The following is a 26,820-nucleotide window of genomic DNA, read 5'->3' on the forward strand; positions in this document are numbered from 1 at the left end:
GAATCGCGTTTTTTGCAGACGCAAGTCGGGCCCGTTTGCTTGACTGATATCAAGTTGGCCGACACAGAGTGATGCTAGTGTTGGTCTGGCGCTCAACAATATTTCGATCGGAGCAGGTCTATGGAATCTTAGATCGGCTAATTGGAGATTCCTAGGTATCTGTATCGTTGAGCGATCTACGGGTTGATCGTTCGTGCTAGAGCCGGTGTCTAGCAGAGCTCTACAACGAAATGGTTGAATTTCATTGTTCAAGATGTTGACCTGTGCTGTGACTAACAAATGGTGCTGCAATGATTCAGAAGGAAGCGAGGTCAATGAGTCCGTTTTCTGTGGTTCGGTCCCTAGCAGAGTCGTCTGATGACGTCATTGTTTTCCTTGTCGATTAGGACTGGACGATATAGTCGATCCCGAAGCCGCCGTTCGCGACAACCGAGATTCGCGTTTCGGAGATGTTCGCGGAGACGTTCGGGGAGACGCTCGGCGAGACGCTCGGGGAGATGCTCGGGGAGACGTTCGGGGAGACGAGGATGTGCGTCTCGAACGATGTGAGGAACGCGGGGTCGGTGAACTAGGCGAAGATCGACCGTTGGATGATCGGTCGCTCGACGATCGACCGCTTGATGTTCGGTTGACACGTGTTCGTGGTTTGCTACGCCCATGGTCTTGATGCAGATACGTGTGGTGTCGCTGTCTACAGATGCGATATGACCCCGCGGAGCATTGAGTAAGAGCGACGTCTAAACAATTGGTACAGAGCGACGCCCTTTTGGCGATTTCCAGGCGTTCTTTGGGCGACTTCGCTTTGAAGACATGACAATTCCATAATTCGTGTTGTCCGTGGCAGTTCGGACAAACCAACGTATTATGTGTAGTTATGAATGTATAATTTCGCGGCGCGTTCGGTCGCCGACGGTCGTGTTGATCGGACGCCCTTTTTTTTGACGGTTGATGCTGAACACGTTCTATCGCCATTCGTCCGTGTTTTCAGAAAATCTACCAAGTGCGTGTATGACGGCAGTTTCTTGTCCGGTAGTGTATGTTGCCATTTGCGAATGATGGCTGAGGGTAGCTTCGACGTGAAAAGCTTTAAGAGAACGGCGTTTGACGTGACTGGGTCCCCGAGTTTTTCTAACGCTTGGAGATTTACCTTGACTGTCTGGATAAGATCATCTATAGCTTCGGGTGTTTCCTTAGTTATCCTCGGATAGTCGAAATCAAGTCCCAGTGACGCAAACAGATTTGACGGTGGCAGTCGAATTTTTCTTTAAGAACGTCAATGGCGATTGCGTAATTTGCCTCGGTGATGGCTAATGATTGTATGCTTCGCGCGGCCCATCCAGTCAGGGCTGATCGGAGATGATAAAATTTCTGAACCGGTGTTAAATGTTCATTTTGATCTATCGTTGACGAGAAGGAATCGTAAAATGACTACCAATCCTCGAGGGCGCCGTCAAATGTAGGTATCCGAACCTCCGGTAGTTTAAGCGAAGCAGACTCGCGACCGGCGGCTGATTCGCCGCTTGTCGATTGTGACGGCGTACTTCGTCGTATATTGATCAATTATTTAGTTATTCGGCGTTGTAGTTTTTCGTATTCTTCCGCTAGTTCAATGCCGCGCGCGATCTCTCCCTCGTCTATAGCTACGATCTGGTTTTGTAAGCCACGGAGTTCCGTCTCGTAGGTTTCTAGACGATCTTTAATTTGTATCAAGTCGATCTCTTCCGGACAGCCTGATTCTTCGATGTCGTCCAGTTTTTTTTTGCGAAGCGTGTAAACTGGGCGATATAGTAGGCCCGGCGTCGACGCAAGGTGGCGAGTTCGTTTCCGGTTGCCATTATTTGTTATGTAATTGAGAGTGAACTCGTTTGAACTTACTTCTGTTGGCGATTGTCCACTTTGCGGCAGGAGGCTGTGTGGTTGCGATTCAACCACCGAATTATACCTCTTCAAAGGTGACGACCCTTTACGTTACTGACCTCGCTGGGGTAGTAACGCTTCCGCTGCTAGTTGTGTTGGGTTCACGTGGCACTGTATGGTAGTGGGTGTCACTGGCGTGCACTTTTCACTTGACACTGAATCCGGCTCGAAGGACCAAATGTTTCAACCGTTCGCGGAGAGACGCGATCGCTAGATAACGCGTCAACGAGAGTCGTAAATTCTCGTTACGATTAAACAATCGACGCCACGAACTGATTGATCCCCTATTTCTATTACGAGAATAGAGGTGGTTAGGTTTGAGTGTATATGAACAACTATACTGGGTTGGTTGATAGAAGTTTAATAAAAATAACGAAACAACAAGTTCAGTCAAAGATCAACAATTAAAAACGAAAAAGATAACAGTCAAGGTTTGTTTAGCGGTTTGCTTATAACGAGACCTATCGCACTTCGCAGCTTGAGACAGACGTTATGTGTTAGATTCGATTCAATGTGTAACGTTCGACGTGTCACAAGGAACTAACCGACTTTAGATGATTTCTTTGTCTCATTTTTAAGACGACCCCCACTCTACTTAGGTCACGCCACCGTTCGCGCCTATGATCACGTATGTCTAATCTTGTGTCATGTAAAATAAAAAGCAGGGGGGCTCGAACGAAAAGAAAAAAATTAAGGTAACAAAAAAAACAAGAGAATTTATTTCTTGTATTCTGAATTTACACTGACTGCGATTTTGTTCTGAGCTCCAGCCGTGACTTGCCAAGACTGAAGCTCTTACAATTTTGACTTTCGGTAACATCTGTTTCTTCTTTGTTTGTCATCCCTCAATATCCCCACTACCCTGTAGGCGTACGTGACCGTTGTCACACTTCTAGGACATTCGGTGGAAGGACCGTTAGGATACAGATGACTCATTAGGCACTTCGGCGATATACATTGCCGCTGTCACGTAAAATAAAAAGCAGGAGGCTCGAACGAAAAGAAAAAATTAAGATAACAAAAAAAACGAGAGAATTTATTTCTGAATTTACACTGACTGCGATTTTGTTCTGAGCTCCAGCCGTGACTTTCCAAGACTGCAGCTCTTACAATTTGACTTTCGGTAACATCTGTTTCTTCTTTGTTTGTCATCCCTTAATATCCCCACTACCCTGTAGGCGTACGTGACCGTTGTCACACTTCTAGGACGTTCGGTGGAAGGACCGTTAGGATACAGATGACTCATTAGGCACTTCGGCGATATACATTGTCGCCAAGGCCGCCACATCTCTATCTCCATCATCGGTCCATCGGATTTGAAGTATGCCGGTCGTGACACCGCCAAGGCCGCCACATCTCTATCTCCATCATCGGTCCATCGGATTTGAAGTATGCCGGTCGTGACACTTGTGTGGAAAACGTAACGGACAAAATTCGACGTTTCGAGAACTCGCTGCTTGGCGACAGCTGTGCGCTCGTCGATACATTGTATATGATCCGGCGGTCAGATAAAACGATCTGACTGCGACATTGTAAGGCCGCGAGCGATGGTTAGAAAATACAGCCTGTGGTAAGCCTCGTGGCATAACACAAATGTTGCACGCAATATAATGCTCGCGTATATCTTTTATTTTCACTTTTACGTTCATTGTTTCCTAGAAACCTAAATATTTCATTCGACGAAAACAAAATAAAAATTTAAAACATCTTGCTCATAGCGCGCGAGAAAGAGTTCTTTTGTGAATCGAAGATGCGTCGGAGGGAAACGATAATTTTCTCACTAATTTCATTCTTATTGTTATACGATCACATTGTTCGATTTTCTATCGAATTATGTCACATACGTTCACATTGTTAACGATCATTCGACTGTTGGCTGGCTTAACAAACTAACTTGGCACCGGGTCAGATCTATCATAGCCGTTTGGGTGCATCTTCTAAAATTGGTCGTTATTATTATATTATTATACACATAAAAATAACCGGATGCTACAATGAAATGCCTTAGAAAATATCTGACTTCTATCGTAATCGCGTATTGGCGTTGTTAAATTTGTTCACGATCTGTACATTTATACTCGCGTCTTTGTTGCACAATCCTTTGTCTCCTTGATGTTTATCACTGGCCATACGTCTACACATCAAGCATGTGAAAATGCAATTAATTACACGAGTATCATAGATTCTGTTGCTTTCAGAACCCAAGGATAATATCAAGGATAAAATCAATAAGGACGTCGGGGATAATGAAGTCTCCCCGAAAATTCTCAGGGGTTGTAATCGCGATGTGCGGTTTACCAGGTCGTGGAAAAAGCCAAGTGGCACAACGCCATTCGCGCAGACTCAACTGGAACGGCGATTCCACTAAAGGTTGGGAATTCTGTTTTGTTTACTGCCAATTGCTACACTTAAAAACGAAACCTGTTCATTAAATCATATTAGTCATCTTAAATAAGCGGCTTCGTAGTATTATTTCCATTCGACCAACAATTATCTGTGTTTCTTCTTTTTTTCTTTTTTTACTTCCTATTTTGTGGTTGTATTATGTGTACAAGTCACGTGTTTGATCATTAATTCGTTAGTTTTTCATTTTTCCCGTTTTTGTTTTCAACACGGTCGTTAAGAGGATTTATTACATACGCTAAATAGACTTGTTACGTAAATCAACATTTGCGGCGCTTTGAACAAATTTTAATTTCTATTTTGTAATATATTACATTGTGCTCTTCCTAGTTTTTACATTATTTCATTAACATTATTCATTAACATAAAAAGACATTATTTCATATTGTTCCTTTGTGAAATGCTAAATAATTGTTCTATATTTCATGTATAAATAAAACTATTCTTATATATTTTATACTGCATTAATTTCGTCATACCATTGTAGTAACGATGATAATAATAAAAAATTTATAACTATTGATAAATAGTTATAATTAATTGCTAATAAAAAATAATTATTCAAATTATGTATTGCTACTAATCTTGGGGCGCCGGTCACCGGTGATCTTGATGATACCACGGCCAAGTTGAGTGCCGGCCACCGGTGACCCTGTCACGTAAAATAAGAAAGAAATTTAAAGGAAAGAAGAAAACTTTATTTTTTCCTCGTTTATACACTTCTGAACTCTAGCCGTGGCCGTTCGAGACTGAGGCTCTTACAATATTTTCTTACTCTCGGTGACATCTGTTTCTTCTTTTGTTTTTCATCCTTCATTATCCCCACTACCCTGTAGGCGTACGTGACTGTTGCTACGCTTCTAGAACATTCGGTGGAAGGACCGTTAGGACATAGATGAACCCTCAGGTACTCCGGCAATATACATTGTCGCTAAGGTCGCCATGTGTAATGTTCAAGTATCGGCTGTCTGGAGAATGTTTAGAAGTGGTCGCCTAAGGTGACGTCAGGGCAAAAGAGTTTGGGGTTACAACCCCTATGGCATTTAACGTGTTAAATAATGACTGAATGTTTCGCGAATTGTTGAATGTTTCGATGAAAAACAAGAATCACAGGAAAAGTAGTGTAATTTCAATTTTCTCGAATGCTTCAAAATGACAAATGAGACATTGACAAAGAAGGGTAGTTTAGCTCACTATATTTTACGCCGTACTATTATATTGTTTCCATCTAACGATACAAACGTAAATCAAAAAATATCCAATTATTTAAGCTCTCCTAGACCCTTCCAACAACTAATGAATTACATTTAATTATTACTTTAGTGATGAGGGTTAGCGACTACCGCAGGAAAAGGCTGGAACCATATGGAGAGGCCGTATCGCACGAGCTGTTTCTTCCGGACCATACGACGAACGCAGCGTTGAGAGCTCTGGCCCAACGAGACGCGATGCACGAGTGCGCTACATGGCTCGCAGGCGGAAATTCCGTAGCTGTAAGCATCAATTAGACGCGTGACAAACGTCTAGTAAAGATGTGAAATTGAATAGAATCTGGAGATAAATTCAGTATCGAAAGGAGAACGCGTGCCGTTGCATTCGATCGAAAATAATCGCAAAAGTTCAAGAGATTTCAGTATCGAATCGAGAACAACAACACACGCGATTGTATTTGATTGAAAATAATTGAAAATAGTTGAGAAAGATTCGGTATCAACACGAGAACGAGAATACGCTCGGTTATGCTTGATTGAGAGTAATCGAAAAAAGTTGAGAAAGATTCAATGTCGAAACGAATGCAAGCACGCGCGATTGCATTTGATCGAAAATAATAGAACAAAGTTAAGAAAGAATTTTAATCGTTGCGCATTTGAAGAATCCGACCGGAAGAAGAAACACGTGTTTTTTTTTGTTATTATGTAACCGGAGCTGCAAGAATAGATTAGAATATTAGAACGGTCAAGGGTCGTATTTATATATAGATCGCGCTAACGGTGGACGACGCGATTAAACCGAGGCTAGTCAAGCCGGTCTACCTTTCTCCGACCGAACCGAATCTCGTCGTACGAGTTTTACCTTGCTTAATATTTTTAACAACATGTACCAACGTTCCACGATAGAAACCGCAATAGTTCATGGTGTTGAAAGTAGCTTAAGATCGGCTCGTTATTTTCTCGATATTATGCGCTTTAGAAATAGTCGAGAATTGAACAAATATGACACGAATTCAATATGAAGACTACAACGGTAAAACGTGTCTTCACGTTAAATTTTAAATTCTATGTGGAAACGTATCTTAGATATTATAGGAAACTAATTATTTAATTCTGAAATTAACGGTGCATTTTTCCTTCCAAATTATATCATATTGAAATATTCCTATTTATTCTAATTTATCGTATTCTTTCTATGTGGTCTTGATATATATGTTAACAATAAGAGAAACCAACATGTAAATTCATATATAAATTACTCGCCCTAATTATTAGGACATCTACACGTTATAAGCATCGATTGGAACACTTTGACACTTTTCTTTATCTGCTATATCTTACATTACAAAGTACATATGCCGCGAATGAAATAACAGATTTATAACGAAATTACTAGAAACGAAAGCACTCCATTCGTATTAAATATCAATATGTGCCCTAATATTTATGGCCGGCGGTGTTCTTAATTGAACAAAGCGATAATTAATTTTGACGAAGGGCCTGTAGCAACATGAAGACACTTTCAGTATTTAAATTGCATTTATCGGGAGAGAAAAACAAAAGTATAGGTTTCATATTCAAATGTGTTTAAATAATACAAATATTAGCTTAGATCATGAATTTATAGCACGTGTCAAAATATGATATAGTTTTGGTTAATTTTGACTTGCATTCTGCTGGTTTACACAAATTATTGGAAAGCTACCTCCTTGTTGCACCAATCTCTCCAAATATACAATACAAAGAAAGACAATTGAAAATCGATATAGTCTAATGTCTATTTAAATAAAATGCGTAGGAAGAAATATACTGAAATTTGAGTTTGCGAGTCGTCACAGTTAGTTGCATTTAAGAATTTTCCTGTTTGAAGATCCTGGACGTCACGTTGGTGATACGAGCCCAGCGCGCCAAGATCTTCGACTATTTTTCCGGGCAGCGGTTATCGCGTCCTCATTATCGAGTGCGTCTACGACGATCCGGTTGTACTGGAGCGAAATTACAAGGAGATATTGCGGTACAGCGCTTACTATGTTGGCATGGATTCAATAACAGCCGAAGAAGATCTACGATTGAAGATAGCTCATTACATTCGATCTTACGAGCCAATGGATGAGAAGACGTACCCACGAATCCGTATCGACACCGGCAGCATGGATATCGAGTCCTGCAACGTGTCTGGCGATGTGGAGACAAATGTCCTTGGATATCTTGGAAGCGTCACTGTTGAGCCGCATACTCTTTATTTCTCTCGGGTTGGTAATCCATCAAATTTTACATTTGTCATCGTTTAATCCCCATCTCAAATGTTCTAATCCTAGAAGCTCAGCCTTAGCGTCTTTAGTCTTAATTATAAGAATTTTTCGATAAGTGATAATGATAACGATAATGCAGAAACGTGTTTGTTCTTAGATTACAAGCTGAGTCAAGGACAACTGAGCCAGGTCGTGGCGCTTGCAATTATTAAAAAGATTAACATACATAACTGAGCACTTCATTTAGCATGACGAGTCCTCAATTGTTTACACACAACATGTTTTAAAAGCATACGTATACGTATACGCATACGTAAAAACATACATATTGTATTTTTAAAATCTTGCTATCTTATCAGGGTTTGCTTCCAAAAGTAATTTCTTCTCGCCTGATCGTAATCTTATCATTGCTACGCCTCTCTTTTTGAACGTAATCAGAATATTCTACGATTTGGTAAAACTAAAGCTCTCCCTCTCTCTTTTGATTACAGCACGGCGAAAGCGAGTACAACGTATTGGGTAAGGTTGGAGGTGACGCAGCTTTAAGCGCACGTGGCGAGAGATATGCACAAGCGTTGGCCACCAAGTTCAACGCTATGCGTATTCCCGACCTGCGCGTGCTAACTAGTCGCCTTCGAAGGACTATCGCGACTGCTCGTGGCGTGGAAGCGCCCCAAGAACACGTGACAGCACTCAACGAACTCCACGCCGGTATCTGTGAGGGGCTGTCTTATGAAGACATGCAGGAGCATTATCCGCAGGTAATTTCAGATCAAACGCGTCTTCCTCCTCGAAATTTCGTCACTGCTTGCATTGAATTACGTTTAAGTTGTTGTTGACCAAAGTGAAATAGCGAGTGAAGATAATTTATACTTTTAAGGATGATTCATCGAAAAATGTGTAAATTCGGTTTCACTTACTACTTGCCTAATCTTCTGGCTGTATTTTAACGAGCCTTCAATCGGTTGAATTTATCAATCCCTAGCTCTAAGAGCTTTAATTTATTTGTGTAGTAAATGGTAGATAGCTGTAACAGTTATCATTGTAGGTTATAGGGTATAACGGTATAAGCTTTTTGGGTATATAGAGTATATAGGGTTTATAGGGTATAAGCTTTTTGAATTAATCTAATTGTATCAGTATTATGTTAGAAACATGGTACTATAATTGACACATTTAACATTAGTATTTGATCAAAATTTTCCCAGTGATTGATTAGTTAATGCAGTTATAATTTGTATTTCAATAAGTTTGGGATCCTAGATATGGAATATTTATTATCTACTAGGTTTGTCAATTTAATTCTCTAAGCGAACAACTTTCAATCGTATCTTGGAAAATGAATAATAACATAAATCTTCACGGATGACTCAAGCATTGAATACTTGGCCACTGGGGAAAAGTATCGAGTGACTTAACGTCTGCGCTAACAGTCTGTAACTGATTAAAATTCAGTTGTATGCAAATTTATCCATTTACATCCACGAAATATTTGCTTGACTAATGAGAATGAGCGTTGAAGTTCAAAGAAATATTCCCAGTCAAGTACATAGCAGATAGAATATAATCACAATGTTTCACGTTGCTAGATCGAACTCAATCAGTCTGATTAATCTGAACGAAGTTTCAGAACATGGATAAATGAATATTATTGTTTAATCGAGCTATCGCGGGGAGACGCGGTCGTTAGAATACGCGTCAACGAGAGTCGTAAATTCCCGTTACGATTAGAATAATCGACACCACGAATAGTTCGATCCCCGTATTTCGGTTAGGATAATCGGGGTGGTTGATGCGGTATAACACTGGAAGTCAGAGTTATAATAATGTATATTTCCAACACTTTATACAATCACACAAAGTAGTAACGCCGTTGATTAAGATACAGATAACGAGAGAAGAGTTAGTCTTGAATGAGAGAAGGAGAGCTTTAGGCGCTCTAGGCCCTTGAGAGTTATAGGAACTGTCGGAGTTCTGGATAAGTGAGAGCCTTAGAAGACACTAGGCCGTGTAGGCACCTTGAGAAATGATGAAGGAACTCAGAAAGATACAGGAACGGTGAGAGTTGTAGGAAATGCAGGAACTCTAGGCACCGTGAGAGACGATCAAACTCTAAAGTTTTATTCTAATGTGAATGCGGAGGAAAGCTTGGTATGGGTGTGCCCTTTGAACGAAGAACGCGGATTCGTTGCTTAAATTTTCAGTTAGTAAAGTGAGGGAAATAATCCGCGATGTCGATTGGTTGGGACCAATGTTAGGAAGGAAGAGAGGAGGAAGAAACCTCCTACCAACTTGGGTCCTAGGCGACATTGTTTATAGGGAAACTCAGATTTTCGGTTAGGTATATCTCCGCTTTCTTCGTTATTCTTAAGAGCACATAATAAACCCAAGGACCTTTCTAAAAACCGGCCGAAAACACTTCTGGAATTAGAAAGTCTTTTCTGGCAAACAGATGTGCTTAGACCATGTGTGCGAACAATGCAGCTAGAATTGCAACTTTATAGTGGGTCCTTGGGCCTATGGAGTGTTAGAAGGACGACAGGTAGACCGTTGGTTGGCAAGCCGCGCGCGATGGCGTGCAGATGTGTTGCGCGGCGTAACATCCTCCCCCCGTTGAGAGGGCACCGATCAAAAACCTGTAGAGATAAAATTGATTAAATCTTCTATCCGCCTCCTTGTTGATTGTTGCTGCCCTGTGTACTGTGGCCGTCCAGAGGATGTAGTGGTCGCCAAGAGGAATTTGATGATACGGCTGGAAGGCCGGTGCGCTGAGGATATTTGTCTGTCCTGGAGACTGCTTCGTCGCTGCGTCGAAGGACCGCTGACTGCCTTGTAGTCTGGACCGCCGTGGTGCTTGGCATTGCCAAGAAAGTTGCCACTGAAGTTCACGGATCCAGAAATGTCGTGAAGAGCTCGGCTTACGAAGTATTGTAGGACACCTCAGACCTGGAGGTGTCGTTATACATCTCGCCGATTTCCCAATGGTAGATCATATCTGTATGGAGATGCGTTTTTCATCTGCCTTCTTCGATGTTCGTAGTTGCCTTGATCAGGCCGTCGTCGCCAGGGTAAGCTCGATGATACGACCGAAAAGCCGTTGCGTAGAGGACACCCGTCTGTCCTGGTGTCTGGTTCGCCGTTGCGTTAAGGGGCCGTTGAAGTTCACGATCCAGGATGTATCGTGAAACGGTTCGGCCCATGCAGTATCGTGGAACACCTCGGCCCATGAGGTGTCCTTGAATAGTTTGCCCCAGGAGGTGTCGTTGAATGAAACTCCGGTGATGCATGGTATAGATTCGAACACGCCGCAGAGTTGTGTGTTTGATTGGGGGACTGAGCTCCCCCCGATGATCTGACCCAATTGTGCTATCTTGTCCCACGTAGTGCTCTGTGGGCTTAGTGGACAAGTGTTGAAATCAGCTGGCGCGTTCTGAAAACTACTGACAATTAAATGATTAGTCATAGTGGTAATAACGTGGAGATGATCCCGATTTGGGTTACTCGCAGGCGTGGCTCCTCGCCGCCGTGGCGATGGAGAATTCTTCGCGTTAGGTCATGGAGAAAGACTCTCCGATATGATGTCCATGTCAGGTGTAATATGTAAAGTGGTGTTCTCCGTCGGCGGAGTATAACTGTTTTTGTCCTGGACGTGATTCAGTTCCTTCCTGTCTTGCACATCTGGAGCATTCGGCTGATTCGAGACATCTTGTGTAGTTGAATCAGATGGTTGCGATGCTGACGATGGGAACGTGGTTGTCGTCAGATCGCGTGTGGGTGACACGTTATGAGTGTCACGCGGTAAGCTCAGCGTGGTATGCGACGAAATCGCCGTTTGAGTGGATGCGATGGTTCCCGTTGGCGGAATACGGCCGTTGTTGTCTTGGATGAGAGTCGGTCCCTTCCGGTCCAGAGGGTCTCGAGCGATTGATTGATTCAAGACGTTGTGTAACGTCGAATCAGATGATTGCGATGCTGACGCTGCGAACGTGGTCGTCAGATCGCGGACAGTTGACATGTTGTGAGTATCACGCGGTGAGCTCCGCGTGGTATGCGACGGGATCGCCATTTGAGCTGGTGCGATGATTTCCGTCGGCGAAGTACGACCGTTGTCGTCTTGGACGGGATTCAGCTTTGTCCGATCTAGAGAATCTCGAGTGATGGACTGATTCAAGACGTTTTGTGGCGTTGAATCAGATGGTTGCGATGCTGACGATGGGAACGTGGTCGTCGTCAGATCGCGTGTGGGTGACACGTTATGAGTGTCACGCGCTGAGCTCCGCATGGTGTGCGACGGGATCGCCATTCGAGTTACTGCGATGTTTTCCGTCGGCGGAGGTTGATCCTTGTTGTCCTGGATGGGATTCACTTCCTTCCGGTCCAGTGGATCGTGAGAGGTTGGCTGATTCAAAGCATTTCGCGGCAATTTGATACCAGTGGCTGATCCATTGTGTGCCGGTCTCGATGACCGGGGTTGTCGTGCTGTACGTTGGTTACGTCTTAGCCGATCGCATATATCGTTATACTGTTCTCTGATCTCGAGACCGCGCGTTTGTTCTTCCGGGAGTTTTAGCGACGCGGACTCGCGGCCGACGGCTGATTCGCCGCTTGTCGATTGTGACGGTATACTTCGTCGTGTATTGATTAATTGTTTGGCTACTCGGAGTTGCTGTCTTTCGTATTCTTCCGCTAGCTCACTGCCGCGCGCGATCTCTCCCTCGTCTAAAGTTACGATCTGGTGTTGTAATGCACGGAGTTCCTTCTCGACGGTTTCTAGACGTTCTTTAATTTGAAGCAAGTCGATCTCTTCCGAACAGCCTGATTGTTCAATGTCGTCGAGTTTTTTTTCGAGGCGTGTAAACTGGGCGATATAGTAGCTCCGGCGTCGACGCAAGACGGCAAGTTCGTTTCCGGTTGCCATTATTTTTTATGTAATTGATAATGAAATCGTTTGAACTTACTTCTGTTGGCGATTGTCCACTTTGTGGCAGGAGGCTGTGTGGTTGCGTTTCAACCACCGAATTATACCTCTTCAAAGGTGACGACCCTTTACGTTACTGACCTCGCTGGGGTGGTAACGCTTCCGCTGCTGGTTGTGTTGGATTCACGTGGCACTGTATGAGAGTGGGTGTCACTGGCGTGCACTTTTCACTTGACACAGTATCCGGCTCGAAGGACCATGTTTAATCGAGCTATCGCGGGGAGACGCGGTCGTTAGAATACGCGTCAACGAGAGTCGTAAATTCCCGTTACGATTAGAATAATCGACACCACGAATAGTTCGATCCCCGTATTTCGGTTAGGATAATCGGGGTGGTTGATGCGGTATAACACTGGAAGTCAGAGTTATAATAATGTATATTTCCAACACTTTATACAATCACACAAAGTAGTAACGCCGTTGATTAGGATACAGATAACGAGAGAAGAGTTAGTCTTGAATGAGAGAAGGAGAGCTTTAGGCGCTCTAGGCCCTTGAGTGTTATAGGAACTGTCGGAGTTCTGGATAAGTGAGAGCCTTAGAAGACTGTAGGCCGTGTAGGCACCTTGAGAAATGATGAAGGAACTCAGAAAGATACAGGAACGGTGAGAGTTGTAGGAAATGCAGGAACTCTAGGCACCGTGAGAGACGATCAAACTCTAAAGTTTTATTCTAATGTGAATGCGGAGGAAAGCTTGGTATGGGTGTGCCCTTTGAACGAAGAACGCGGATTCGTTGCTTAAATTTTCAGTTAGTAAAGTGAGGGAAATAATCCGCGATGTCGATTGGTTGGGACCAATGTTAGGAAGGAAGAGAGGAGGAAGAAACCTCCTACCAACTTGGGTCCTAGGCGACATTGTTTATAGGGAAACTCAGATTTTCGGATAGGTATATCTCCGCTTTCTTCGTTATTCTTAAGAGCACATAATAAACCCAAGGACCTTTCTAAAAACCGGCCGAAAACACTTCTGGAATTAGAAAGTCTTTTCTGGCAAACAGATGTGCTTAGACCATGTGTGCGAACAATGCAGCTAGAATTGCAACTTTATAGTGGGTCCTTGGGCCTATGGAGTGTTAGAAGGACGACAGGTAGACCGTTGGTTGGCAAGCCGCGCGCGATGGCGTGCAGATGTGTTGCGCGGCGTAACATCCTCCCCCCGTTGAGGGGGCACCGATCAAAAACCTGTAGAGATAAAATTGATTAAATCTTCTATCCGCCTCCTTGTTGATTGTTGCTGCCCTGTGTACTGTGGCCGTCCAGAGGATGTAGTGGTCGCCAAGAGGAATTTGATGATACGGCTGGAAGGCCGGTGCGCTGAGGATATTTGTCTGTCCTGGAGACTGCTTCGTCGCTGCGTCGAAGGACCGTTGACTGCCTTGTAGTCTGGACCGCCGTGGTGCTTGGAATTGCCAAGAAAGTTGCCACTGAAGTTCACGGATCCAGAAATGTCGTGAAGAGCTCGGCTTACGAAGTATTGTAGGACACCTCAGACCTGGAGGTGTCGTTATACATCTCGCCGATTTCCCAATGGTAGATCATATCTGTATGGAGATGCGTTTTTCATCTGCCTTCTTCGATGTTCGTAGTTGCCTTGATGAGGCCGTCGTCGCCAGGGTAAGCTCGATGATACGACCGAAAAGCCGTTGCGTAGAGGACACCCGTCTGTCCTGGTGTCTGGTTCGCCGTTGCGTTAAAGGGCCGTTGAAGTTCACGATCCAGGATGTATCGTGAAACGGTTCGGCCCATGCAGTATCGTGGAACACCTCGGCCCATGAGGTGTCCTTGAATAGTTTGCCCCAGGAGGTGTCGTTGAATGAAACTCCGGTGATGCATGGTATAGATTCGAACACGCCGCAGAGTTGTGTGTTTGATTGGGGGACTGAGCTCCCCCCGATGATCTGACCCAATTGTGCTATCTTGTCCCACGTAGTGCTCTGTGGGCTTAGTGGACAAGTGTTGAAATCAGCTGGCGCGTTCTGAAAACTACTGACAATTAAATGATTAGTCATAGTGGTAATAACGTGGAGATGATCCCGATTTGGGTTACTCGCAGGCGTGGCTCCTCGCCGCCGTGGCGATGGAGAATTCTTCGCGTTAGGTCGTGGAGAAAGACTCTCCGATATGATGTCCATGTCAGGTGTAACATGTAAAGTGGTGTTCTCCGTCGGCGGAGTATAACTGTTTTTGTCCTGGACGTGATTCAGTTCCCTCCTGTCTTGCAGATCTGGAGCATTCGGCTGATTCGAGACATCTTGTGTAGTTGAATCAGATGGTTGCGATGCTGACGATGGGAACGTGGTTGTCGTCAGATCGCGTGTGGGTGACACGTTATGAGTGTCACGCGGTAAGCTCAGCGTGGTATGCGACGAAATCGCCGTTTGAGTGGATGCGATGGTTCCCGTTGGCGGAATACGACCGTTGTTGTCTTGGATGAGAGTCGGTCCCTTCCGGTCCAGAGGGTCTCGAGCGATTGATTGATTCAAGACGTTGTGTAACGTCGAATCAGATGATTGCGATGCTGACGCTGCGAACGTGGTCGTCAGATCGCGGACAGTTGATATGTTGTGAGTATCACGCGGTGAGCTCCGCGTGGTATGCGACGGGATCGCCATTTGAGCTGGTGCGATGATTTCCGTCGGCGAAGTACGACCGTTGTCACCTTGGACGGGATTCAGCTTTGTCCGATCCAGAGAATCTCGAGTGATGGACTGATTCAAGACGTTTTGTGGCGTTGAATCAGATGGTTGCGATGCTGACGATGGGAACGTGGTTGTCGTCAGATCGCGTGTGGGTGACACGTTATGAGTGTCACGCGCTGAGCTCCGCGTGGTGTGCGACGGGATCGCCATTCGAGTTACTGCGATGTTTTCCGTCGGCGGAGGTTGATCCTTGTTGTCCTGGATGGGATTCACTTCCTTCCGGTCCAGTGGATCGTGAGAGGTTGGCTGATTCAAAGCATTTCGCGGCAATTTGATACCAGTGGCTGATCCATTGTGTGCCGGTCTCGATGACCGGGGTTGTCGTGCTGTACGTTGGTTACGTCTTAGCCGATCGCATATATCGTTATACTGTTCTCTGATCTCGAGACCGCGCGTTTGTTCTTCCGGGAGTTTTAGCGACGCGGACTCGCGGCCGACGGCTGATTCGCCGCTTGTCGATTGTGACGGTATACTTCGTCGTGTATTGATTAATTGTTTGGCTACTCGGAGTTGCAGTCTTTCGTATTCTTCCGCTAGCTCACTGCCGCGCGCGATCTCTCCCTCGTCTAAAGTTACGATCTGGTGTTGTAATGCACGGAGTTCCTTCTCGACGGTTTCTAGACGTTCTTTAATTTGAAGCAAGTCGATCTCTTCCGAACAGCCTGATTGTTCAATGTCGTCGAGTTTTTTTTCGAGGCGTGTAAACTGGTCGATATAGTAGCTCCGGCGTCGACGCAAGACGGCAAGTTCGTTTCCGGTTGCCATTATTTTTTATGTAATTGATAATGAAATCGTTTGAACTTACTTCTGTTGGCGATTGTCCACTTTGTGGCAGGAGGCTGTGTGGTTGCGTTTCAACCACCGAATTATACCTCTTCAAAGGTGACGACCCTTTACGTTACTGACCTCGCTGGGGTGGTAACGCTTCCGCTGCTGGTTGTGTTGGATTCACGTGGCACTGTATGAGAGTGGGTGTCACTGGCGTGCACTTTTCACTTGACACAGTATCCGGCTCGAAGGACCATGTTTAATCGAGCTATCGCGGGGAGACGCGGTCGTTAGAATACGCGTCAACGAGAGTCGTAAATTCCCGTTACGATTAGAATAATCGACACCACGAATAGTTCGATCCCCGTATTTCGGTTAGGATAATCGGGGTGGTTGATGCGGTATAACACTGGAAGTCAGAGTTATAATAATGTATATTTCCAACACTTTATACAATCACACAAAGTAGTAACGCCGTTGATTAAGATACAGATAACGAGAGAAGAGTTAGTCTTGAATGAGAGAAGGAGAGCTTTAGGCGCTCTAGGCCCTTGAGAGTTATAGGAACTGTCGGAGTTCTGGATAAGTGAGAGCCTTAGAAGACTCTAGGCCGTGTAGGCACCTTGAGAAATGATGAAGGAACTCAGAAAGATACAGGAACGGTGAGAGTTGTAGGAAATGCAGGAACTCTAGGCACCGTGAGAGACGACCAAACTCTAAAGTTTTATTCTAATGTGAATGCGGAGGAAAGCTTGGTATGGGTGTGCCCTTTGAACGAAGAACGCGGATTCGTTGCTTAAATTTTCAGTTAGTAAAGTGAGGGAAATAATCCGCGATGTCGATTGGTTGGGACCAATGTTAGGAAGGAAGAGAGGAGGAAGAAACCTCCTACCAACTTGGGTCCTAGGCGACATTGTTTATAGGGAAACTCAGATTTTCGGTTAGGTATATCTCCGCTTTCTTCGTTATTCTTAAGAGCACATAATAAACCCAAGGACCTTTCTAAAAACCGGCCGAAAACACTTCTGGAATTAGAAAGTCTTTTCTGGCAAACAGATGTGCTTAGACCATGTGTGCGAACAATGCAGCTAGAATTGCAACTTTATAGTGGGTCCTTGGGCCTATGGAGTGTTAGAAGGACGACAGGTAGACCGTTGGTTGGCAAGCCGCGCGCGATGGCGTGCAGATGTGTTGCGCGGCGTAACATCCTCCCCCCGTTGAGAGGGCACCGATCAAAAACCTGTAGAGATAAAATTGATTAAATCTTCTATCCGCCTCCTTGTTGATTGTTGCTGCCCTGTGTACTGTGGCCGTCCAGAGGATGTAGTGGTCGCCAAGAGGAATTTGATGATACGGCTGGAAGGCCGGTGCGCTGAGGATATTTGTCTGTCCTGGAGACTGCTTCGTCGCTGCGTCGAAGGACCGTTGACTGCCTTGTAGTCTGGACCGCCGTGGTTCTTGGCATTGCCAAGAAAGTTGCCACTGAAGTTCACGGATCCAGAAATGTCGTGAAGAGCTCGGCTTACGAAGTATTGTAGGACACCTCAGACCTGGAGGTGTCGTTATACATCTCGCCGATTTCCCAATGGTAGATCATATCTGTATGGAGATGCGTTTTTCATCTGCCTTCTTCGATGTTCGTAGTTGCCTTGATGAGGCCGTCGTCGCCAGGGTAAGCTCGATGATACGACCGAAAAGCCGTTGCGTAGAGGACACCCGTCTGTCCTGGTGTCTGGTTCGCCGTTGCGTTAAGGGGCCGTTGAAGTTCACGATCCAGGATGTATCGTGAAACGGTTCGGCCCATGCAGTATCGTGGAACACCTCGGCCCATGAGGTGTCCTTGAATAGTTTGCCCCAGGAGGTGTCGTTGAATGAAACTCCGGTGATGCATGGTATAGATTCGAACACGCCGCAGAGTTGTGTGTTTGATTGGGGGACTGAGCTCCCCCCGAAGATCTGCCCCAATTGTGCTATCTTGTCCCACGTAGTGCTCTGTGGGCTTAGTGGACAAGTGTTGAAATCAGCTGGCGCGTTCTGAAAACTACTGACAATTAAATGATTAGTCATAGTGGTAATAACGTGGAGATGATCCCGATTTGGGTTACTCGCAGGCGTGGCTCCTCGCCGCCGTGGCGATGGAGAATTCTTCGCGTTAGGTCGTGGAGAAAGACTCTCCGATATGATGTCCATGTCAGGTGTAACATGTAAAGTGGTGTTCTCCGTCGGCGGAGTATAACTGTTTTTGTCCTGGACGTGATTCAGTTCCCTCCTGTCTTGCAGATCTGGAGCATTCGGCTGATTCGAGACATCTTGTGTAGTTGAATCAGACGGTTGCGATGCTGACGATGGGAACGTGGTTGTCGTCAGATCGCGTGTGGGTGACACGTTATGAGTGTCACGCGGTAAGCTCAGCGTGGTATGCGACGAAATCGCCGTTTGAGTGGATGCGATGGTTCCCGTTGGCGGAATACGACCGTTGTTGTCTTGGATGAGAGTCGGTCCCTTCCGGTCCAGAGGGTCTCGAGCGATTGATTGATTCAAGACGTTGTGTAACGTCGAATCAGATGATTGCGATGCTGACGCTGCGAACGTGGTCGTCAGATCGCGGACAGTTGATATGTTGTGAGTATCACGCGGTGAGCTCCGCGTGGTATGCGACGGGATCGCCATTTGAGCTGGTGCGATGATTTCCGTCGGCGAAGTACGACCGTTGTCACCTTGGACGGGATTCAGCTTTGTCCGATCCAGAGAATCTCGAGTGATGGACTGATTCAAGACGTTTTGTGGCCTTGAATCAGATGGTTGCGATGCTGACGATGGGAACGTGGTTGTCGTCAGATCGCGTGTGGGTGACACGTTATGAGTGTCACGCGCTGAGCTCCGCGTGGTGTGCGACGGGATCGCCATTCGAGTTACTGCGATGTTTTCCGTCGGCGGAGGTTGATCCTTGTTGTCCTGGATGGGATTCACTTCCTTCCGGTCCAGTGGATCGTGAGAGGTTGGCTGATTCAAAGCATTTCGCGGCAATTTGATACCAGTGGCTGATCCATTGTGTGCCGGTCTCGATGACCGGGGTTGTCGTGCTGTACGTTGGTTACGTCTTAGCCGATCGCATATATCGTTATACTGTTCTCTGATCTCGAGACCGCGCGTTTGTTCTTCCGGGAGTTTTAGCGACGCGGACTCGCGGCCGACGGCTGATTCGCCGCTTGTCGATTGTGACGGTATACTTCGTCGTGTATTGATTAATTGTTTGGCTACTCGGAGTTGCAGTCTTTCGTATTCTTCCGCTAGCTCACTGCCGCGCGCGATCTCTCCCTCGTCTAAAGTTACGATCTGGTGTTGTAATGCACGGAGTTCCTTCTCGACGGTTTCTAGACGTTCTTTAATTTGAAGCAAGTCGATCTCTTCCGAACAGCCTGATTGTTCAATGTCGTCGAGTTTTTTTTTCGAGGCGTGTAAACTGGGCGATATAGTAGCTCCGGCGTCGACGCAAGACGGCAAGTTCGTTTCCGGTTGCCATTATTTTTTATGTAATTGATAATGAAATCGTTTGAACTTACTTCTGTTGGCGATTGTCCACTTTGTGGCAGGAGGCTGTGTGGTTGCGTTTCAACCACCGAATTATACCTCTTCAAAGGTGACGACCCTTTACGTTACTGACCTCGCTGGGGTGGTAACGCTTCCGCTGCTGGTTGTGTTGGATTCACGTGGCACTGTATGAGAGTGGGTGTCACTGGCGTGCACTTTTCACTTGACACAGTATCCGGCTCGAAGGACCATGTTTAATCGAGCTATCGCGGGGAGACGCGGTCGTTAGAATACGCGTCAACGAGAGTCGTAAATTCCCGTTACGATTAGAATAATCGACACCACGAATAGTTCGATCCCCGTATTTCGGTTAGGATAATCGGGGTGGTTGATGCGGTATAACACTGGAAGTCAGAGTTATAATAATGTATATTTCCAACACTTTATACAATCACACAAAGTAGTAACGCCGTTGATTAAGATACAGATAACGAGAGAAGAGTTGGTCTTGAATGAGAGAAGGAGAGCTTTAGGCGCTCTAGGCCCTTGAGAGTTATAGGAACTGTCGGAGTTCTGGATAAGTGAGAGCCTTAGAAGACTCTAGGCCGTGTAGGCACCTTGAGAAATGATGAAGGAACTCAGAAAGATACAGGAACGGTGAGAGTTGTAGGAAATGCAGGAACTCTAGGCACCGTGAGAGACGATCAAACTCTAAAGTCTTATTCTAATGTGAATGCGGAGGAAAGCTTGGTATGGGTGTGCCCTTTGAACGAAGAACGCGGATTCGTTGCTTAAATTTTCAGTTAGTAAAGTGAGGGAAATAATCCGCGATGTCGATTGGTTGGGACCAATGTTAGGAAGGAAGAGAGGAGGAAGAAACCTCCTACCAACTTGGGTCCTAGGCGACATTGTTTATAGGGAAACTCAGATTTTCGGTTAGGTATATCTCCGCTTTCTTCGTTATTCTTAAGAGCACATAATAAACCCAAGGACCTTTCTAAAAACCGGCCGAAAACACTTCTGGAATTAGAAAGTCTTTTCTGGCAAACAGATGTGCTTAGACCATGTGTGCGAACAATGCAGCTAGAATTGCAACTTTATAGTGGGTCCTTGGGCCTATGGAGTGTTAGAAGGACGACAGGTAGACCGTTGGTTGGCAAGCCGCGCGCGATGGCGTGCAGATGTGTTGCGCGGCGTAACATCCTCCCCCCGTTGAGAGGGCACCGATCAAAAACCTGTAGAGATAAAATTGATTAAATCTTCTATCCGCCTCCTTGTTGATTGTTGCTGCCCTGTGTACTGTGGCCGTCCAGAGAATGTAGTGGTCGCCAAGAGGAATTTGATGATACGGCTGGAAGGCCGGTGCGCTGAGGATATTTGTCTGTCCTGGAGACTGCTTCGTCGCTGCGTCGAAGGACCGTTGACTGCCTTGTAGTCTGGACCGCCGTGGTTCTTGGCATTGCCAAGAAAGTTGCCACTGAAGTTCACGGATCCAGAAATGTCGTGAAGAGCTCGGCTTACGAAGTATTGTAGGACACCTCAGACCTGGAGGTGTCGTTATACATCTCGCCGATTTCCCAATGGTAGATCATATCTGTATGGAGATGCGTTTTTCATCTGCCTTCTTCGATGTTCGTAGTTGCCTTGATGAGGCCGTCGTCGCCAGGGTAAGCTCGATGATACGACCGAAAAGCCGTTGCGTAGAGGACACCCGTCTGTCCTGGTGTCTGGTTCGCCGTTGCGTTAAGGGGCCGTTGAAGTTCACGATCCAGGATGTATCGTGAAACGGTTCGGCCCATGCAGTATCGTGGAACACCTCGGCCCATGAGGTGTCCTTGAATAGTTTGCCCCAGGAGGTGTCGTTGAATGAAACTCCGGTGATGCATGGTATAGATTCGAACACGCCGCAGAGTTGTGTGTTTGATTGGGGGACTGAGCTCCCCCCGATGATCTGCCCCAATTGTGCTATCTTGTCCCACGTAGTGCTCTGTGGGCTTAGTGGACAAGTGTTGAAATCAGCTGGCGCGTTCTGAAAACTACTGACAATTAAATGATTAGTCATAGTGGTAATAACGTGGAGATGATCCCGATTTGGGTTACTCGCAGGCGTGGCTCCTCGCCGCCGTGGCGATGGAGAATTCTTCGCGTTAGGTCGTGGAGAAAGACTCTCCGATATGATGTCCATGTCAGGTGTAACATGTAAAGTGGTGTTCTCCGTCGGCGGAGTATAACTGTTTTTGTCCTGGACGTGATTCAGTTCCTTCCTGTCTTGCAGATCTGGAGCATTCGGCTGATTCGAGACATCTTGTGTAGTTGAATCAGATGGTTGCGATGCTGACGATGGGAACGTGGTTGTCGTCAGATCGCGTGTGGGTGACACGTTATGAGTGTCACGCGGTAAGCTCAGCGTGGTATGCGACGAAATCGCCGTTTGAGTGGATGCGATGGTTCCCGTTGGCGGAATACGACCGTTGTTGTCTTGGATGAGAGTCGGTCCCTTCCGGTCCAGAGGGTCTCGAGCGATTGATTGATTCAAGACGTTGTGTAACGTCGAATCAGATGATTGCGATGCTGACGCTGCGAACGTGGTCGTCAGATCGCGGACAGTTGACATGTTGTGAGTATCACGCGGTGAGCTCCGCGTGGTATGCGACGGGATCGCCATTTGAGCTGGTGCGATGATTTCCGTCGGCGAAGTACGACCGTTGTCGTCTTGGAAGAGAATCAGCTCCTTTCGGTCCAGAGGATCTTGAGTGATTGATTGATTCAAGACGTTGTGTAACGTCGAATCAGATGATTGCGATGCTGACACTGCGAACGTGGTCGTCAGATCGCGGACAGTTGACATGTTGTGAGTATCACGCGGTGAGCTCCGCGTGGTATGCGACGGGATCGCCATTTGAGCTGGTGCGATGATTTCCGTCGGCGAAGTACGACCGTTGTCGTCTTGGACGGGATTCAGCTTTGTCCGATCCAGAGAATCTCGAGTGATGGACTGATTCAAGACGTTTTGTGACGTTGAATCAGATGGTTGCGATGCTGACGATGGGAACGTGGTTGTCGTCAGATCGCGTGTGGGTGACACGTTATGAGTGTCAAGCGCTGAGCTCCGCGTGGTGGGCGACGGGATCGCCATTCGAGTTACTGCGATGGTTTCCTTCGGCGGAGGTTGATCCTTGTTGTCCTGGATGGGATTCACTTCCTTCCGGTCCAGTGGATCGTGAGAGGTTGGCTGATTCAAAGCATTTCGCGGCAATTTGATACCAGTGGCTGATCCATTGTGTGCCGGTCTCGATGACCGGGGTTGTCGTGCTGTACGTTGGTTACGTCTTAGCCGATCGCATATATCGTTATACTGTTCTCTGATCTCGAGACCGCGCGTTTGTTCTTCCGGGAGTTTTAGCGACGCGGACTCGCGGCCGTCGGCTGATTCGCCGCTTGTCGATTGTGACGGTATACTTCGTCGTGTATTGATTAATTGTTTGGCTACTCGGAGTTGCAGTCTTTCGTATTCTTCCGCTAGCTCACTGCCGCGCGCGATCTCTCCCTCGTCTAAAGTTACGATCTGGTGTTGTAATGCACGGAGTTCCTTCTCGACGGTTTCTAGACGTTCTTCAATTTGAAGCAAGTCGATCTCTTCCGGACAGCCTGATTGTTCAATGTCGTCGAATTTTTTTTCGAGGCGTGTAAACTGGGCGATATAGTAGCTCCGGCGTCGACGCAAGACGGCAAGTTCGTTTCCGGTTGCCATTATTTTTTATGTTATTGATAATGAAATCGTTTGAACTTACTTCTGATGGCGATTGTCCACTTTGTGGCAGGAGGCTGTGTGGTTGCGTTTCAACCACCGAATCATACCTCTTCAATGGTGACGACCCTTTACGTTACTGACCTCGCTGGGGTGGTAACGCTTCCGCTGCTGGTTGTGTTGGATTCACGTGGCACTGTATGAGAGTGGGTGTCACTGGCGTGCACTTTTCACTTGACACAGTATCCGGCTCGAAGGACCATGTTTAATCGAGCTATCGCGGGGAGACGCGGTCGTTAGAATACGCGTCAACGAGAGTCGTAAATTCCCGTTACGATTAGAATAATCGACACCACGAATAGTTCGATCCCCGTATTTCGGTTAGGATAATCGGGGTGGTTGATGCGGTATAACACTGGAAGTCAGAGTTATAATAATGTATATTTCCAACACTTTATACAATCACACAAAGTAGTAACGCCGTTGATTAAGATACAGATAACGAGAGAAGAGTTAGTCTTGAATGAGAGAAGGAGAGCTTTAGGCGCTCTAGGCCCTTGAGAGTTATAGGAACTGTCGGAGTTCTGGATAAGTGAGAGCCTTAGAAGATTCTAGGCCGTGTAGGCACCTTGAGAAATGATGAAGGAACTCAGAAAGATACAGGAACGGTGAGAGTTGTAGGAAATGCAGGAACTCTAGGCACCGCGAGAGACGATCAAACTCTAAAGTTTTATTCTAATGTGAATGCGGAGGAAAGCTTGGTATGGGTGTGCCCTTTGAACGAAGAACGCGGATTCGTTGCTTACATTTTCAGTTAGTAAAGTGAGGGAAATAATCCGCGATGTCGATTGGTTGGGACCAATGTTAGTAAGGAAGAGAGGAGGAAGAAACCTCCTACCAACTTGGGTCCTAGGCGACATTGTTTACAGGGAAACTCAGATTTTCGGTTAGGTATATCTCCGCTTTCTTCGTTATTCTTAAGAGCACATAATAAACCCAAGGACCTTTCTAAAAACCGGCCGAAAACACTTCTGGAATTAGAAAGTCTTTTCTGGCAAACAGATGTGCTTAGACCATGTGTGCGAACAATGCAGCTAGAATTGCAACTTTATAGTGGGTCCTTGGGCCTATGGAGTGTTAGAAGGACGACAGGTAGACCGTTGGTTGGTAAGCCGCGCGGGATGGCGTGCAGATGTGTTGCGCGGCGTAACAATTATAATTACAATACGAAGTTGATGTGTACTTATTAACCGTGTACTATAACGAAACTTAAATCATACCATGATTTGAATATTATATCGCAGGTCTACTTTATTAAAGTTTATGTTTAAAATCAGCCATTGTTCCCTGACTTTGCATAAGCTAGGTTTTAATGCTTTGAGGACCTCGATGTACGAACCATTCCATGACTTAGGCAAAAGTCTATATACTTTAGTATATAGTACATAGATAGCGTATATACCTTCTAGATCTCTAAATCAATGCTTTTGCGTAGGAATTTGCATGGCGCGATCAAGATAAGCTGCGCTATCGTTATCCATGGGGAGAAAGCTACATCGACGCCATGCGCCGCGTGGAACCGGTTATTGCTGAATTACAGAGATCCAACAACATCTTGGTCGTGTCTCATCAAGCTATTCTGCGCTGCATCATTGGCGTTTTCACAGATAAAAAACCGGAAGAGGTGCCTTACGCTGAGGTGCCACTGCATACCGTCATCCGAATCAGCAGCCAGGGTTACAATTACAAGGTGGACTTCTTCAAGTTACCCATAGAGTGCGTAAACACGATTCGCGTGAAGCCGAATAATTGTAGCGCGGACAGAACCGCGGACGATGCTCTGCTCACAGTCCCAGCACATTTCGACATACCGGATCCTTGGCGAAATCTTGGCAGCGGACCCACTCTCGTACAACAACACTGAGAAACCGCTCGGAGATCCACGATCACGTCGAAAATTCGATGTCTGTTTGTTTGTAACCCCTGGAGCTTTCAGCAGTGATGTCTTCTTGGAATATTTTTGCTTTTGAATTCAGGCAGGGGATGAAGATTTGAAATATCATGCAAGTATGGATTGAATATATTTTTAGTACGTATATATGTATAAGTAGATCGCTTTAAGGTATCTTTAAGAAATACAGATTCGATGAGACGGAAGATGATGATATCGGAGTCAATTCTAGATAAATAGATTGGATAGATCGCGTGAAAGAAACGACATGTAAAATCAAATAATTGTTATCGATACTGGAAATTTATTTCTGAAATATTCTCATGAATTTTCTCATGAATCCCGAGAAACTTAGGTCGTTTCAACTTTGACTTGTTTATCGTCGAGTTCCGTTACCTTCGCGGGATGTACTCCGATTGTCATGTTTTTCCTCGTTGATTCTGTTCCCATTGGCAATAATTTAGTATCCTGCTGCTGGAGCCCTCTATACGTTATGTTTCAGCAGTTTAATTTTAATAATCACATACAAGTCAAATGTTACATTAACTCTAATATGTCGCAGATGACTATCGCAAGAAATATTTTAATTGTACATCGTAAAATTCAGAAAGACAGGCAATCTTTTAAATTGTAGGAATGCGAAACATGTCTTTCGTATTAAATTCTATTTCAAAATATTGATATAATATATACAACGAACACACGAAAGACAGTTTTTTTAGTATTGTACTATTTATAGGTGATAGAATTTTAGATTTATGTATTTTCGTTTGCCTAGTTCCTAGCACAACGATTGTAAGCCTTGAGATTTGGACGATATTAGGATTTTTATTACTGTAAAGTACAATTGAAAGATACTATATCGTAGCGTTATATAAAGTTTGACTATAAAACGGACCTGATATCATTGTTAACAAAGAAATAACGAATATTGTATTTTTCGAGTGTGTATGAGTGTTCGAACGATAGATGTATATTTCTACGCACAAAATTAGCGGTATACTGTGCTACGGTCTCATTAAGAAATGTCAAACATTCGAGCAAAGTATTTTTCTCTACGAAGGAAAGCGCGAGAAATAATCAACAGAGGCGATTAAGAAAGAAAAAAAATCGATATCGAATGGTGCCTGCTTCTGTCGATATACTGTTATGTTTCACTTAGAGTTATATTCTATCTCGTGGACCGCATAAATATGCATAATATTTTATTAGGCATCACGTGGAAATCTCCGAGCAATCTATTTATCCAGAACAAGCTCGAGGATTCGTAAAATGTGAATAGAATAAAAAATAAATAAGCCTTACGGAACTAATTTATTCTGAGATGAACTAAGTACGGCAGAGGGCAAATTAATTTTCTA

General features: G+C 45.3%; 3 protein-coding genes across 3 annotated transcripts in view; 1 reads left to right on the top strand and 2 right to left on the bottom strand.

Annotated features, from left to right (window-relative positions):
* Positions 1-26,820, bottom strand: part of LOC126927117 (6-phosphofructo-2-kinase/fructose-2,6-bisphosphatase-like) — a 179,804-nt gene that overhangs the window by 93,235 nt on the left and 59,749 nt on the right. The gene's annotated exons all lie outside the window — the stretch shown is intronic.
* The window catches only part of LOC126927113 (uncharacterized), an 83,585-nt gene continuing 61,742 nt past the window's right edge, over positions 4,978-26,820 (bottom strand). The window contains exon 2 of the mRNA XM_050743452.1: positions 4,978-5,094. The gene's annotated coding sequence lies outside the window, so the exon portion shown is untranslated. The remainder of the gene's footprint in view (positions 5,095-26,820) is intronic.
* On the top strand, positions 7,444-26,772 carry LOC126927116 (6-phosphofructo-2-kinase/fructose-2,6-bisphosphatase-like). The gene is made up of 3 exons (XM_050743457.1): positions 7,444-7,783; positions 8,275-8,544; positions 25,004-26,772. The coding sequence occupies exons 1-3, from the start codon at positions 7,568-7,570 to the stop codon at positions 25,430-25,432; spliced, it is 915 nt and encodes a 304-aa protein (XP_050599414.1). The 5' UTR covers positions 7,444-7,567; the 3' UTR covers positions 25,433-26,772.

This window comes from Bombus affinis, unplaced genomic scaffold (assembly GCF_024516045.1).
Source record: "Bombus affinis isolate iyBomAffi1 unplaced genomic scaffold, iyBomAffi1.2 ctg00000075.1, whole genome shotgun sequence".
Classification (NCBI taxonomy): Eukaryota; Metazoa; Arthropoda; class Insecta; order Hymenoptera; family Apidae; genus Bombus; species Bombus affinis.

What these genes read in the sequence shown, in the direction of transcription:
- LOC126927116 (XM_050743457.1), top strand. Translation starts at nt 7,568, where the DNA reads ATGGATTCAATAACAGCCGAAGAAGATCTACGATTGAAGATAGCTCAT. An exon ending in ATACTCTTTATTTCTCTCGG is followed by an intron (nt 7,784 to 8,274) that starts GTTGGTAATCCA and finishes TTTTGATTACAG; the next exon opens with CACGGCGAAAGCGAGTACAA. An exon ending in TGCAGGAGCATTATCCGCAG is followed by an intron (nt 8,545 to 25,003) that starts GTAATTTCAGAT and finishes GCTTTTGCGTAG; the next exon opens with GAATTTGCATGGCGCGATCA.